This window comes from Mustela lutreola, chromosome 1 (genome assembly GCF_030435805.1).
Source record: "Mustela lutreola isolate mMusLut2 chromosome 1, mMusLut2.pri, whole genome shotgun sequence".
Taxonomy (NCBI): Eukaryota; Metazoa; Chordata; class Mammalia; order Carnivora; family Mustelidae; genus Mustela; species Mustela lutreola.
The window spans coordinates 206,336,223-206,352,574 of NC_081290.1; the positions used below are offsets into that span (position 1 = coordinate 206,336,223).

The window sequence follows — 16,352 nt, forward strand, 5'->3', positions numbered from 1 at the left end:
TTTTCTTTTTAAATCTCTAGGCAACAGGAAGTGGGGAGATAGTGAATAGGAAAGAGAGGGATTACACTAGGGCATGAGAGCACTTTTGAAGGTGATGAATGTGTTCATAGTGGTGATGGTTTCATAGGTCATATATATATATACACATATATATGTACACATACATACATATGTGGCAAAACTATATATATATATAAGTTTTGAATACACACACACACACACACGGCAAAACTTAAATTATATGTTTTAAATATTTGCAATTCACTATATGTTAACTGTACCTCACTAAAGCTGTAAAAACAATGCGGGTGGATATAGAGAAAATTGAAATGAAATTATCTTAGGAGTAGGAGGACAACATCAAAGGAGAGAATGCTAAAAGAGTCCAACTGTTCAAGTCTCAAAGACCACACATCATTTAGGAGGCCATCACAGGAGGGGCACAATAAGCTAGCATTGTAAACAGATATGCCAAGAGTTCCATCCTGTAGAGGCAAGCCTAGAGGCAAAAGACTAGCAATGATGAGACCAATGAAAGACTGTGGAGATGAGAGAAGGCATGGGTTGAAAGGTTATCAAGAAGATCAAATAGACAGTGTTGGCTCTGGGTTACAGGGAGACAATGGAGTTAAGGAGTAAAGGATTTGCCTCCAATCTTTAGCCTAGGAAGGTGGGTGGTATCACTTAGAAGGATAGCAAATTTCAAAGAAAAGTTGGTGTCACAAAGGGCTTTATCATCAGCTCAGACTGACCCAGAGAAGTCATGTATCTTAAAACACAACATACCAACATCAGATGGGTACATAAAACATTGTATTTTGTGCATCCATGTAGTCCCCAAGTTACTAAAGGGCCTATGCTTATATTTTGACCCAAATGTCCAACAGCTGTAGAGTAAGTAAACTACAGCATTGTCCAATGGATGGACTCTCAAGCACCAAATAAACACGATAAACTTGAAGATCAATGTAAAAACAATTTGCTAGGTAATCCAAAGCTTTTTTCTTTAGAACAAAATACTGTGCGCCCACAAAGAGATTAGCAACTATGTAACACTGGGGGAATTAAACAACAATAACAAAAAAACTCAAGAAATAAAATACTGCATCTTAATGAATTAAAAAAAAATCTTTAAACAAGAGGATGCCATCTCCTCTAACACATTCATGTTTGAACAAGCCTCTTTATCAATACATTTTTCTGCCAGGAAAACATTTTATTGGTGCAAAATGTAAGCTCCTCTCTATGTATCCTCACACTGGGGTTTTCAAATCTGAAACAGTTACTCAAATCAAGTATTTAAAAATTTCTGAAGTATTCTGAATTAAATCCATATACTCTGTACGTGACCAATGGATAAGTTTTTTTTGTTTTCTTTTCCCCCATGAAATTGTGCTGAAAGTGACTTATTTATGGCCTAATTACAGAATAGCGAGGCAGGTCATTGGATTTATTTTAACATCCCAAAACAGCAGACTGGTCAAAGTCGATAGTGATGAAAGAGAAAAATCTGAAACCCAGATCTCCTGAGCCAGCAGCCCTCTATCATCTAATCCATACAGTAATAAATACTTGCTGAGTCTGTTGGATCAAATCATTATTTGCTTATATACTGTTATTTAACAAATGAGCATCATCTGAGCATGTCAAACATGAGATGTGCTGGCATTTTAGTAATCATATTGCATTATGTGAAAAACTTCCACAGCCAACCCAGTATCTCTAGCTCTCCCATCTCAATTCTTTTAACTATAATATCAAAACAACTTCATTAATCTATTACTTACTGATATGGAGACCCCAGAGCAGTGCTACTCTATGTGTTTTTTGAGTCCTAATATATGACAATAGTACAGAAAGTACTTCATTCAGTACTTCACTCAGCATTTCAAAACTTTTACAATGATTGGGCATTACTGCAAAATCCAAGCATATGATTTTGTGTTTTACAAACACATAGATCCATAATGGATTGGAAATCAAAACGACTGCTCCTTTACCATAAACAGGAGACAAGTGCATTAGAGCATATGTGGTTTGAAATAGTTTAGTCAGAGTGGTTCCATCCAATGCAAGTATCATGCAGAAAGAATCCTATTTATACAAGCTTGAATGGCTTTTTATTAATTTTTGTGAGAAAACTGTCTTAGTGTAAGCAATTACAATAGGGCCATATTGTGTCTGGTGCTTATTTTATAACCTCAGGAAGTAAAAAAGTGCCAATCTGACATTACAGAATTGCCAGTTTTATTCCTGAAAACTAATAGAGCACAGAATTTAATGAAATAATGCTGTAGGAAGAGAAAGTATTATCATAGTCACCAGGATGATTCATACTGATAAAGGCTTTGAATTTCAATTTTCCGTGAAAGTTTAAATTGAGATTAGCTTTTACAATGAAATTCAAGTATATGTGCTGCCGAAGTGAGCACTATTACAATGAAATTCTAAAACTGAACTCATGTTACCGTATCATCAGTGAAGGTTGTTAAGTTCCAAGTTCAACAATATGCCAACTTGGAGATCTTGATGGCGAAATGTGGAAAAACTTCCTCACTTTGGTGGTGATAGTGGGAGAGCAGACTAAATATGATAAAGCTGTAAGGATTGCAGTCTCCCTATTTGAAGGAAAAAACACTAACCAAGTCAAATCTCACGAAACAAAATGCTAATCATAAGACTCATTAAGTTATGTCTTTGTGACTCACGTTTCTCCTGGACATAAAGGTAGCCTTCCATTGTCCACTGGCTGGGTGGTCTGTAATCTTGGTTGGCAGATTTCATTCTTTGCATCAACCGCTCTACTTCTTGTCGTGTACTTTCAAAATTATTCCTTGTCTTAAGTAAACAGAAACAATAATTTCATTCATTGTCTCCTATCAGTTTTGAGGAACTTCCTGTCTAAAATTTCAAAACTACAGATAGTGCAAAGGATAACCTTGATTCTCTCAGCACTATTCACCACTTTCGTGACCTTATATGCTGAGTCCTATGGTCTGACTTTGAATTGTTTTAGTGAAACATGACCTTCTGCATGTTTCTCTTAATCTGTGTGGTATGTGTATTTGTATACTTTATTCTAATTTCCTACCCTAAGATTATTACTAAAGAGACAAATCATAACATTTAAAAACATAATGTTTATGAAACAGAGTTTTATATTCACTAATATCTAAGGTAATAAAGCAGATATATAGGGGCTTATATTTCTTTGCGGGGATAAAGACAAAATGAATTCAAATACTTTTATGTGGCACTTAGCAAAAAAAAGAAAAAAAAATCATCACCCATGTTCTTAAAACTTTTTGGAAGAAATATCACTTAGCTTGGTTTCCAGAAGTAGTTATCATGAAGTTAGCATATAAATTAACTCATAAAGATGAATGGGTTTGCTAGCTCTAACTTCTGTTACAAAAAATAGTTTACTCACATAACAGCAAGTTTACCTAAGGTAAGATATAGAAAGTGTAAGGCTTTTCTTGATCTCTTTTGCATTCAGGCCTATTATTTAAACATTTGTTTGGAAGCAAGCCATATGTTTGGAAACAAAAATCACCACCACTCAACTCTAAAATTTGTTGCGGCCTATAATAAAAGAACTGAACCCCAAAGTTAGGAAAATTTTCTTCCATTTTTGCTACTTCTTAAGCTTTTTTTTTTTTTTGCAGATTCTTTTAAACATAAGGACCAGAAATTTTCTAATTCCTTACATTCCTCTCTTGTTCTTGAGCTGCAGGGATCTTAATATAATTGTAATTTATATGGAAATAAATCATAAAAATATTTTGGCTTTTATAATTTTCCCTTTTAATATTTACTTAAAAAGTCCAAATGCATTCCATATTGAAAAACAATGAAATGACTTGCATGTGAAACCAATTCTGCTAGAAAACCTATATTAAATAAAAAGCTAAAACCCAAAACACAAGTAGAATAAATAGAACTACCTATTTCTCATGGGACACTCCAACCCCATAGTTCCACTTACTGAACATCTCCACAATGGCAACAATCAGATAAGCAATGGAAGACAAGATTTTATAGGAAATTAAGTGAAAGATTTCCAAATTATTATGGCCACTGAGCATTAAATGTATAAATTCATTTATACAAAATTCTCAACAAATACAACTTTCTTATTTGTCAGATTTGATAATGCAAAAATGGATTGGGTAAGTTGTATGAGTGTGTGTATGTATATGTGTATGTGTAGTGTGTGTGTGTTTTTAAGTGATGCTCAGCATCTGTAAATCTGAATTTATATAACTATAAAATCAGATTCTAAAAGGATTAGATAACTTTACAATATAAGCCCTAACAGAAATAGATAGGATGTTTATAAATAATTCTCCATTAAGCTTTAAAGCAGTCTATGAATGCTTAAAAGCCACATTTAAATTATTAGAAAATAAAAATATCACTTATATACAATTTCAGAGAGGAAAAGGACATTCCTTCAATGCTAAAGTTTAACCTTTTCATTTCACAAATATAGAAATGTTACCCTTTGTGCATAAACAATGAATCTTGGAAAACTGAAAAAATTGAAAAAAAAAAAAAAGTATTAAAAAGAAAAGAAAAGAAGACTTGCCTGAGGTCACCCAGTAAAATAACGAGAACATCACATAAAGGCAAAAGTTTCCAGCTTTCCAAGTATCTATTGTCTATACCTCAGTAATATTTATTTCTATGAAATTTGCTAGCATAAATTTTTCTATCATACGATTAACTCCTTCTTGGTACATTTTCAAAGAGCAGCTAGAAAAAAAAATGCTTTAATAAATTTATTAAATGACTTTTCTAAATTAGATAAGTTTTGAAATACTCCAAGGCTTGGCCTCATTATAGTTAGTTTCTCTGTCCCCACCTGATTCACTAAGGAGAAGCAGTGAGAACAGGTATAGTCTTACATTCTGCAAGTTGAACTGAAGTTGTTGCTTATATGGTGCAAATTCCTGGGCGAGTTCATATCCCTCGTGATAAAAAGTAAATAAACCCTGAAGGAATGACAAAAGCTGCAAAAAGAGAAAAATGAAAAATGTATTTTAAAAAAAAGATGACCATCAAACATAATAAATTGGGAAGTTATATTTCATTCTAAATCCACAAGCTAATAATTTTTCAACCCCTCTGTTTGGCAAGGCAGACACTTGGGTTGTGAAATAAACCACAAAAGCTAATTTTTACTTCCATTTTGGTAAACAGTGACAGGGACAGTTGTTATATTAACTATTCCACTATTCAAATGCATTGAAGAAATATCCAGGAGAGACCACTAATAGGGATACTCAAGTGACATGGGTCCTACCCTAGAAGAGGTTCTAATCTAGAGAGATAAAACATGTGCAGATGTGAGGAAGACTAAACCAGTAAACTAGAGGTAAGTAGTACCCAAGGAAAGGAGTAAGAATTTGGCCAGATAAAATTAAGAAAAATATCACAAGGTGGCAGTACTGATTCAGGTATTAAATAGACATTTTAGCAAGTAGTGGGAAGAACTAAAAATGGAGGAAAGAGTTGAGCAAAAACTTGGAACTAGATACAGATTTTTCATATGAAGAGTTGGAATAAAATTCTCTTTAGGAAACCACAATGTCTATTAGCCTTCTAATCCCAAACTCACAATACACTTATTTATTATGGTCATATTCATAAAGCAAGAATGGAGATCTCCATGGACTTACAGGACACAGTTATTTATATAAATTACACTGAAAAATAATTATTTTTTCATTTAACTCATTGGGATTATTATTACAAACTTGTCCATCAATTTGATCTCTTCCTACAATAAAGTTAGAAAATATTTTCTAGAAATGGCTAATGTTTTTCTAATTCAAATAGCGTATTATGTCTGTAAGCTATTATTTTAAACTGAGGAAGAAACACAATCTGAAATTTTCATAAGTGAATAAATCTCCCACAATCTTCTGTTTGGGGAAATAGGGGGATCAGCTAAGCATCAACTGGTGTGTGTGTTATGATTTCCAACAGACAAATACTAGTTCTGTTTGAAAACAACAACATAATGCTTTTCTTCTATAACAAAGTCAACTTCTTACAAAGTTATGTTCATACCAGAAAACATACTTTCAGGTTGGCTTTAAATTGTAATATTTTGAAGACTTTTCTTCTCTTATTCAATAATTCCTGATATGTTAACCATGAGAGACTATGGACTCTGAAAAACAATCTGAGGGGTTTGAAGTGGCGGGGGGGTGGGAGGTTGGGGTACCAGGTGGTGGGTATTATAGAGGGCATGGATTACACACTGGGTGTGGTGAAAAAATAATTAATACTGTTATGCTGAAATAAATAAAAAATAAATTTTAAATTGTCTAAAATACAAAAAAAATATTGTTTTCCAATTTTAAAATTATTTTACACTGTCAATTTTACATCAACTGATAATTGTTATTATCAAAACTAAATACTCAGATTATGCTTTACTAAAATGATGCTACAATATATCTGTAGAATTATCCAATAATTTAAAATATATAGTCTGCACATATTGTGGCCTAATTAAAAAGAACAATATCCTTTAATTAATTGAGATTTGGATATACAGATAAAGAAATTTTCAGAAACAAATAAGAAAATACTTTTGAAATATATGGATAACACTAGTCTTTGAAATATCCAAATAATAGTTTATGAGTTGTTTGAAGTAGAATTGTTTCATGTTTTAATGTCTATAACTGGTCCCCAATTAGATTATCTTGTTATTAACTGGATATCATACAGGAAGATGCATTATAATATCATCCTAAGTATATAAGATTTAATTAAACATAAAGAGGGGCTTTAAGAATATTTGTTTTAAGTCTTCCCATAAAACACCAAATTCCCTAAGATCTGGCTAAATAAATAAATCTATTGGTATCTTCTAGCACCATTCAGATTCATTCACTCAGTAGGAGACAATGAATGCTGATCACCTACTAGGAAAAGAACAATTTTGAGAGAAGTACAAAGAAATTACCTACAACGAACAACAACCCACCTTTTCCTCCTGTTCTACATCGTTTGGAAGCAACTTCTATGCAGTTTTCAAAAGACAGCATTAGGAAATAACTGCCTCTAGAGGGCAGTAAAGTAAAACCCTTTTAGATTTGAATCTATACTAGCTCATTTTCTTCTTCACAAATTCCATGATGCTAAATTAAGGTAACTTAATAGGACAGCCCGAAAATCTTTTAGATTTGCATTCCTACATGTCCTTTTCTTTGTTCAGACTGCCTGAGTGAGTGGAGCAGTGTGGGAAAGACTACTGTCTCAGCTTATCTTCAGGTAAACCTGACCTTTCAAATAATAACAACTACTAAAAACTACTTGAGACAAATTAATATCCAATCACTTTTGGAGTGCCTGGGTGGCTCAATCAGTTAAGTGTCTGCCTTAAGCTCAGATCATGAACCCAATGTCCTAGGATGGAGTCCTGCATTAGGCTCCCTGCTCAGCAGGGAGTCTGCTTGTCCCTCCCCACCCCCAGTAGGCAAACACACACTCTCTCTCTCTCTCTCTCTCACACACACACACACACACACACACACACACTTTCTCTCTCTCTCTCTTTCTCTCTCTCTCAAATAAATAAATAAAGACCCCAGGTTCATGACAAATGCTTAACTGACCAAGCCACCCAGGCACCCCAAAAATATTAAGTAATTTTTATCATCAGTAAAAGCTTATATAGCACTTTATTATTCTCAAGGGTTTTAGAATCATATTATTATTTGTCACTCCAATATCCCAGCCAAATATAAACATTGATGCTACATTTATAATTATTTAGCAAGGTGACTACAAGACAGAAAAGGAAAAAATATTCATAATTCCCCAGCCCATTAATGACCAACTTCCAAGTCTTATAGGCCCACAGTTACCAGTAATACTGTGAATGGCAGAAAAAAAGTAAGAAAAGGAGTTGGGAGCTAGCATGCGAGTGAAGGGAAGAACTCTGAAGGAACTGATGTAGTAATTCTGGGACTGCTGCTCAGACTGAGCAGAAGAACTGGGATATAAAGACTCTTATAATTGTGTGATCCATTCCTGGTCTCCTAAGAAATTAATCACTGAAAATGTTAGGGAATCTACTACCAAAATTATTAGAACTGATAAACAAGTCCAGCAATGTTTCAGGATACAAAATCAATACACAAAAGTCAACTTTATTTCTATATGCTTGGAATGAACAATCTGGAAATGGAATTAATTCCATTTATAATAGTTTTACAAGAATTAAATACTGAGGAATAATTTGAAGTACAAAATTTATAACTTGAAATGTACAAAACACTGTTTAAGGAATTAAAGAAAGTTTAAATAAAAGAGAGTATTTCATGTTCATGAATTAGAAGACTTAATACTCCCCAAAATGATGGAGAGATTCAATGCAGTCCCTGTGAGAAGCCCAGCTGACTTCTTTAAAATAACTGACATGCTGATGCTAAAACTCATATGGAATTCCAAGGGACCCAGAACATCAAAAGAATCTTGAAAAAGGACAACTAAGTACTTAGACTTACACTTTTCCATTTCAAAACTCAATACAAAGCAATGGTAATCAACACAATGTAATACTGGCATTAGACATTAAATCAATGTCTAAGAATTGAGAATCCAGACGTAAGCCCACACTTCTATGGTCAACTTATTTTCAAAAAGGGCACCAAGACCATACACCAGGTAAAGAACAGTCTTTTCAGCAGGTGATTCCTGGACTACTGAATAACCATATGCAAAAGAATGAAGTTGTCACCCTACCTTACACCATAGACAAAAATTAACTAAAGATGAGTGAACTGTACGGTTATGTTGATTTATACCCCAATAAGACTGCTTTTAAAAAAATAAAATATAGTTCACATACAGAGTACTATAATTGATTGAAAAAAAATCCAAATCTCATGTAATACCTCTTTATTTGGCCATTGAAAACTTTAAGAAAATGGGAAACACAGGGCAAAAGCAAGGCATCAATTTTCATCCAGTACAAGTGTCCAGCCTGTGAGTTAAATCTGTACTCTTTGCTATTCCTTACTTGGAGGAAATTTAGAGATAAATATCTTAGATAACAGCCTCAAAATAACTAGTGAATGCTTTAATCCATAGCTATTCAGAGCAATTTATTGAATGGAAATGAAAGAGTATAAAAATATAATCAAATAAATCAGAAAACTGAAGAAAAGGGAGGCAAATATGAAAAGCAGCCTGGGGAGACAATTTTTAAAAGAGGATGATTAAAAAAAGACAGAAGAACGAATGAATGGACAGACATGGGCATAGATCCAATTAATTTTAAAAAAAGGCAAAACTTTTTGAAATCATGGCTATATCAGCAGTCAAGTATCTGTGGAGTTGCAGCAAATTTCCAAGATTTCAAGGGAATGGAATCCAGATGAAGTGGCAGGAGAAAACTTCTGTGGTAAAGAAACAGAAAAAAACAGAACTGTAGCCAACAAGGTGATTAAAGAAGCCATACAGATGGCTAACAGACAACTGAAAAGATGCTGAACATCACTCATCATCAGAGAAATGCAAATTAAAACTACAATAAGGTATCACCTTCTACCTGTCAGAATGACTAAAATGAACAACAAAGGAAACAATCTGTATTGGCGAAGATGAGGAGAAAAGGGAACCTTCTTGCACTGTTGGTAAGAACTTGAACTGGTGCAGCCACTCTAGAACACAATATGGAGGGTCCTCAAAGAATTAAAAGTAGAGCTACTCTATGACCCGGCAATTGCACTACTAGGTATTTCCCAAATGATACAAAATACTGATTCAAAGGGATATATACCTTCCAATGTTTACAGCAGCATTATGAACAATGGCCAAATTATATAAAGAGCCCGAATGTCCATATGTCCATTGACTGATGAATGGTTAAAGAATAATCACAAACTGAGATCGTGTGTGTGTGTGTGTACACATATTCATCAGCCATCAAAAAGAATGAACTCTTAAAATTTGCAATGACATGGACAGAGCTAGAGAGTATTTTGCTAAGAGAAAGAAGAGAAATAGGATTTTACCCATATGTGAAATTTAAGAAACAAATGAATATAGGGTGAACAAAAAAAGAGAAAGGCAAACCATTAAAAGGCACTTTTTAAAAAGATTTTATTTATTTGACAGAGAGAGAGACAGCAAGAGAGAAAACACAAGTAGGGGAAGCTTCCCTCTGAGCAGGGAGCCTGATGTGGAGCTTGATCCCAGGACCCCAGGATCATGACCTGAGCCAAAGGCAGACATTTAACTAACAGAGCCACCCAGGCGCCCAAGACACAACTATAGAGAACAAACTGAGAGTTCCTGGGGGTGAGGTATGGGCTGGATAGGTGATGGGTATTGGGGAGGGCACTTGTGGTGATAGGCATTAGGTGTTGTGTGTAGTTGATGGAACACTGGGTTCTGCACCTGAAACTAGCATTGCACTGTATGTTGACTATAATTTAAATAAAACATTGAAACTACAAAAAATAAAAATAAAAAAAGTTCAACAGAAGCTACATTTAGATAAGGTCTTTACATAACTCATTTCTAACACAAAGTACAAGGAGATGAATCAACCAAACCAATGCGATATATTTTTCTTACTTTTCCAAATTTCTATTCACTATCTAATTGCTTTTACAAATTTCAGATTTTCAGTAAGAGTAGCTAGAACTAAATCCAAGGACCAAAATAGATTTTAAGATGTATGATCTGAGGACAGTTTTATTGTTTATTATTTAGGTTTTCAGTAAGATAGAAACTTAGCCTTTTATCCTACAGAGTTTTGGGGGGGAAATGACATTTTTATATTTGCTCACTTTAATTTATCCTAAATTAAATTTTCTACACTAAAGCTAATAAATTATACCCAAAAAAGAACACAAAAAGGTTTAGCTTTCAAGACCTGCAGGTCTATATACTATTTGACTTTAACTTAGCAAGTTTATTGAGTCTCCAAATTATTCAAACTTTAGACAACCCCAAAAGTATCTTCTAGTATACTTCATGATATAATAAGATAAAAAGCTAACACATATTAAGCAGATTAAGTAAAATTTTCTTTAGCAAAAGATTTAAAATTAAGTTTAACACACTAAGGGCAGAGTGTCAAAAATAGTATGTTTTAGTTACATATAATAGATTATTTTCATTTTTCATATTAATTTTAAACATAATACAAAAAGACTAAAATGAATTCTAAAAAGAATACTCTAATACACGTTCTTACAGTAATACATGTTCTTACAGTATTTAGATGTATATTTTAAAGCATGTTAAAATTAAAAATGTGTTTTTGAAACAGTTATATCTGGCTTTGAAGCCACACTAAAAAACAATTTATCAATATTGTTTTCACATCTAGTGCTGTCAATCAATGAGAGCTCAATACCAGCTGATCTCTTACTGATGCTAATGACGCACCAGGCACTTGCTGTGTGTTACCTGCATTGAATGAGCCTCACCACAATCCTGGGAGCTATGGTTTATTCCCAATTTACAAATAAAAACCTAAGGTACACAGAGTTTGAAAAACAAGCCTGTAAAAAAAAAACAAGCTGTATGACGAGAGCCGAATTCTATCTTATTACCTCTCAGGCATTATACTTGTCTGTCACTACATGAAAAGTGGTTTGTCAACTGCAGCCTGGTCAGGGAGGGGACAACTTTTTTAAAAAGGATGATTAAAAAAAAAAAAAAAGTATGGAAGAAAGAATATATAGAAAGATAGGTGCACTGATTCAAGCACCTTTACCAAAATAAAGGTCAACCTCAAATTTTTTTCTAATTTTAAGGAATTAAAATAACTTTACAACACAATTTTCTATAGTCATCCATTTTATCTAGTCAGAGCAAGTGTCAAGGAAGGACTAATTGTTATTGTCAGGGGACCAGTGAGACAGAAAATAGTACTATACAGGACTTCAGCTTTGGGGTCTGGATTCCTGGGTCTCCCTCTCTTTACGTTTGTGATCTCAAGCAACTACCAATCTTCCTGTGACTTCCTCATCTGGACAAACAACAACTACCTAACAAGAAAGCTGTTGTATGGGCCATGTGAGAGAACACAGAGAAAACACATGACACGGTAGTTCCTCATAAAATGTTAGTTTCAGCTAAGTATGCAAAAGAATGTGATCAAAACACACAAACTGCAGGTGAATGAACCGTGAGGGTGTTAAGTCATAAAGGGATTCTCTGGGTTTCTGAGCCACAAACTTTCATGTACCATAATATATAACAAATACACTAGGGCTCAACTCTCTTAGGTAAGTTTGTTCATATTCAGCATACTTGAGAAGCTTTTTCTCCTACCTCTCAAAATTCTCACAAGCTCCAAGCAACTCTGAGAAGCAGAAGATCTTAAGATCAAGAGTTGCAAGATGGGGTTTTTCCCTCTCTGATCTTTCCCCTCCTTTTAGCCCTGAACTTATATATCTTGTTGGCAAATCTGAAAGGATGAAGTTCTAGCCCTGTTTGACAGAAACGTGTGAATAAATGCAAACCAATATGCAATTTAAAATTTTCTAGTAGCCACATAAAAAAATTAAAGCAAGTGAAATTTAATATTTTACTTAATATATCTAAAATGTTATCATTTCAATATTTAAGCAATATAAAAGAGGTTTTGAGATATTTTACATAATTTTTGTACCAAACATTTGCAATTTAGTATGTGTTTTACATTTACAGCCCATCTTAATCTAAACTATCATTTTGAGTGCTCAATAACCAAACATGAGTAGTTGCTACCATATCGGATACTGTAGGTCTGGAGATCAGTTAACTACAATCACTTTCTATATAAGATATGATACATGGAGGGGAAAGGCCATTAAAACTATCTAATGAAGAATTGAGTTTAAAAAGCTGATTTTCTGTATCTTTTAAGAACAGTTACATAGTTTTATTAAAAAAATATGAATGTCCCCCATTCTTATATGTATTAGAACTGGCTTTTCCTTGAAATAATGACACTGTAGGAATATTTATTTCTAATATAGTAATATCCTCTTACCCAAGGTTTTGCTTTCTGTGATTCAGTTACCCACAGTCAACCATGGTGTGAAAGCAGATAATCTTCCTTCTGACCTATCATTAGATTAATAGTAGCCTAACAATAACAATATATTAACAATGCCTACATTATTCACTTTATCTCATGATATAGGCACTTTATCATCTCACATCACCCCAAGAAGGGTGAGTACAGTAAGATATTTTGAGAGATCACATTCACATAACTTTTATTATAGCATATTCTTATATTTGTTCTATTACCAGTTATTATTGTTAATATTTTATTGTGTTTAATTTATAAATTAAACTTTATCTGGTATGTAGGTATGTACAGGGGGAAAAAAACACAGTATACATGGGGCAGGACAGCCCTTGGTTTCAGGCATCCACTGGGGGTCTTGGATTTTATCCATATACCTGTGGATAAGATGGGCATAATATTGTTTCTCCTTAATATTCTGTTGAAATTTTATGGCAAGAAGTAAGATCTTTTTTATTTTTTAAAGATTTTATTTATTTATTTGACAGAGACCACAAGTAGGCAGAGAGAGAGAAAGAGAGAGAGAGAGAAGCAGGCTACCTGCTGAGCAGAGAGCCTGATGCGGGACTCGATCCCAGGACCCTGAGATCATGACCTGAGCCGAAGGCAGCGGCTTAACCCACTGAGCCACCCAGGCGCCCCCAGAAGTAAGATCTTGACATTAATTGAAAAATGTAAAATTATCTCAAACATATGGACATTCTTACTTTATGATATTTAGTGCCAATGATTATTCTCTACTTAAAATTTTCATTCTACATTATATCTAACTACATCTATCTACTGTAATCTATAGAAGATAGATCCCATCCTTGTAACATTTTGCTTTACTCTAATGTTTATCTGTTAAATAAATATGGGCCAAAACTAGAGTAGACTACTAGATTTCTGCAATATAAACAATAATGCAACAGGAATTGGGTTTTCTGTAGAACAAAAAGGGTAAAATATTAGTTTTCTTAATATGTTTCATGTTTATAGCTCCTAGGAACTTTGTTTTTGAAATTAAAAAAAATTTCTTTCCTCAGAATTAATTTGCAAATACATAACCTAAAGAGCAGCACGCCCATGTTTCATTGCTTCCATTTCCATTCTTCTCATTACTGCAAAGGAAATTAAATTTACATTGGATGTAAATTTAATTTACATCCCGTGGATGAAGCTATATGGCTAGAAATGAGAACAAGGCTAAACTGACAGCATTATTATGGTTTGGCCAGACAGACCAATAATAAATGTATAGTAGCCAAGGACGTATTTTGGAAGAAGGACAAATTTAACATCAGTTTTGATTATGGTATCACAAGAAAGGCATGCATTACAGATTTATCAGACCATCCCAGTTTGGGATACGGTAGAGGGAAGGAAGAAAACACATTTCAAGTGAAGTACAGTTTCCACCTCTCTACATGTATTACCAAAGGAATTCATAAATTCTTATCTATCAGTCACCTGTGAGCAAACAATTTTACAGTCTTCTCCTTATATATATGATATTATCTGACAGAATGGTCTAGTTCTCTGTTCCCAGACAGGATACACTATAAAAGAGGCTTTTACAAGGTGATAGGCTACCCGAGTGTCCGTCCCTCCTCAGACATGTCCCTCCCCAGACATGTCCCTCCCCAGACATGTCACTCCCCAGGGGAGATGGGAGAGAAGTACTGAATGTGTGAAAAGGTCATTGCAGGTGCAAGGAAGAAAAATAACATAGCAGATAAGAATAGTATCTGAAAGGAATGGGAGCAGACAAGAAAGAAGTATGAAAAAATACCATCAGATATCATGGGCATACACCACAAATTTAGTGTCAAGAAAAGCTAAAATTCAGAAATCCCAAGAAACAGATCCTAAGGAGGAAGTTTGGCTGGAATCAGAGAGGCTTCAAAAAATCATGGTAGGTTTCAGAGGCAGGATTTCGTCAATGAAAAGGGGAAAGGAATTTTAAGTACTGGTCATCTTCCTAGACTGGGGGTTGTTAGGCTGCTTAGTTCTCATTGAGCCACAGATAAGCTTCAGAAGACCCCCTAACTCATATAAAATTTAATGAGATCCCCAAACATCTACTAACCAAGAGGTTACTAACTCATTCTAAGGAATTTAAGACTTAATTATTTGGCAAACAGAACTTGTAGTTAAGACTGTTAACCCAAATAAAGGGTAAAAATTAAATCCCTGAGCCTGCGTTGTGGCCTTCAGTTCCTTAAATTTGTCCAGCTGAAGCATATAAACTTGCCAAGTGCCCAGTTTATAGGAGAGAGTCAGACTGCTTCAGGTGGAGGGAGAGAAGTAAAGTAGAAGTGGCTGGGAGCCAGGCAGGAACTAGAACTCTTCCCAGTATCTGCTCTGTTTCCTATCATCTTAAAGAATCAATGATGGGCTTCCATCTAGAAATGAAATCTCATCAAATACATTTTAAAATGTGTCTTCTTTTCCCTTCTTCCCACAATCTCCACTTAGAAACAGGTATTTTATTTCTTATTATAAACAGATTTCTTTAAAGCTGACATAGAAAAATAAGGATTAAATCATCTTTTAGATTATCTATGTATTTAACTATTGTTATCTACTCATTTCATGGGAATTGAACATTATATATTAACAAAGATTATCTTGACTTACAGGACTTACTTTGATTCATCACAGATGATGCATTATGAAGATGTCTACTCAGGCAATACTGTAACATATTATGGTAGTACTTGGGGGAAAATGCTAAGAAAATGAAGTAGGCTTATAAAGACCAGCCACCTGTTCTTTCCTGTAATGCAATTTACACTAGGAAATCCATTACTTTTTACACTGACTTAGGAAGATAAATGACTTTATAGGGAAGTCAGGCAGATTCCAGCCTTGCAAGGAAGTGGAAGGGGGCAAAGGGAGAAATATAACCTTATGTTTTCTCCTTTCACCTAAAGGTTTAGTAAATAGGTCGCTTTAGTGGGAGCTATATTTACTTAGGTATATATATAATGTGACCCTTTTCATTTTTTAATATTTCCCTTAATAAACCATTTTTAAGAGCAGCTTTAGGTTTATATAAAAATTGAGTAGAAAATATAAAGAGCTCTCATGTGTTCCCTCAACCTCCACCACAGTTTCCCCCATTATTAACATCTTGCATTAGTGTGGTACATTTGTTACAAATGAAAACCTAAGACTGATAGATTATTATTAATTAACTTCTATATTGTACATTAGGGTTTACCCTTTTCATTGTATATTCTGTAGTTCTGACAAATGCATAATGACATGTATTCACTAGTATAGTATCATATAGGATAGTTCC

The 16,352-nt window shown here is 34.0% G+C and overlaps 1 protein-coding gene across 4 annotated transcripts in view; it reads right to left on the reverse strand.

The window, feature by feature from the left end:
- The window catches only part of ARHGAP42 (Rho GTPase activating protein 42), a 307,644-nt gene that overhangs the window by 77,342 nt on the left and 213,950 nt on the right, over positions 1 to 16,352 (reverse strand). For all 4 annotated transcript variants that reach the window (XR_009356745.1, XR_009356746.1, XM_059185797.1 and 1 more), the window contains 2 exons: positions 4,911 to 5,015; positions 2,709 to 2,838 (listed from right to left, as the gene is read on the reverse strand). Coding sequence is in view for 2 of the 4 variants with exons in the window: in XM_059185797.1 (XP_059041780.1) it covers positions 2,709 to 2,838; positions 4,911 to 5,015 (235 nt within the window). In the remaining 2 variants the exon portion in view is untranslated. The remainder of the gene's footprint in view (positions 1 to 2,708; positions 2,839 to 4,910; positions 5,016 to 16,352) is intronic.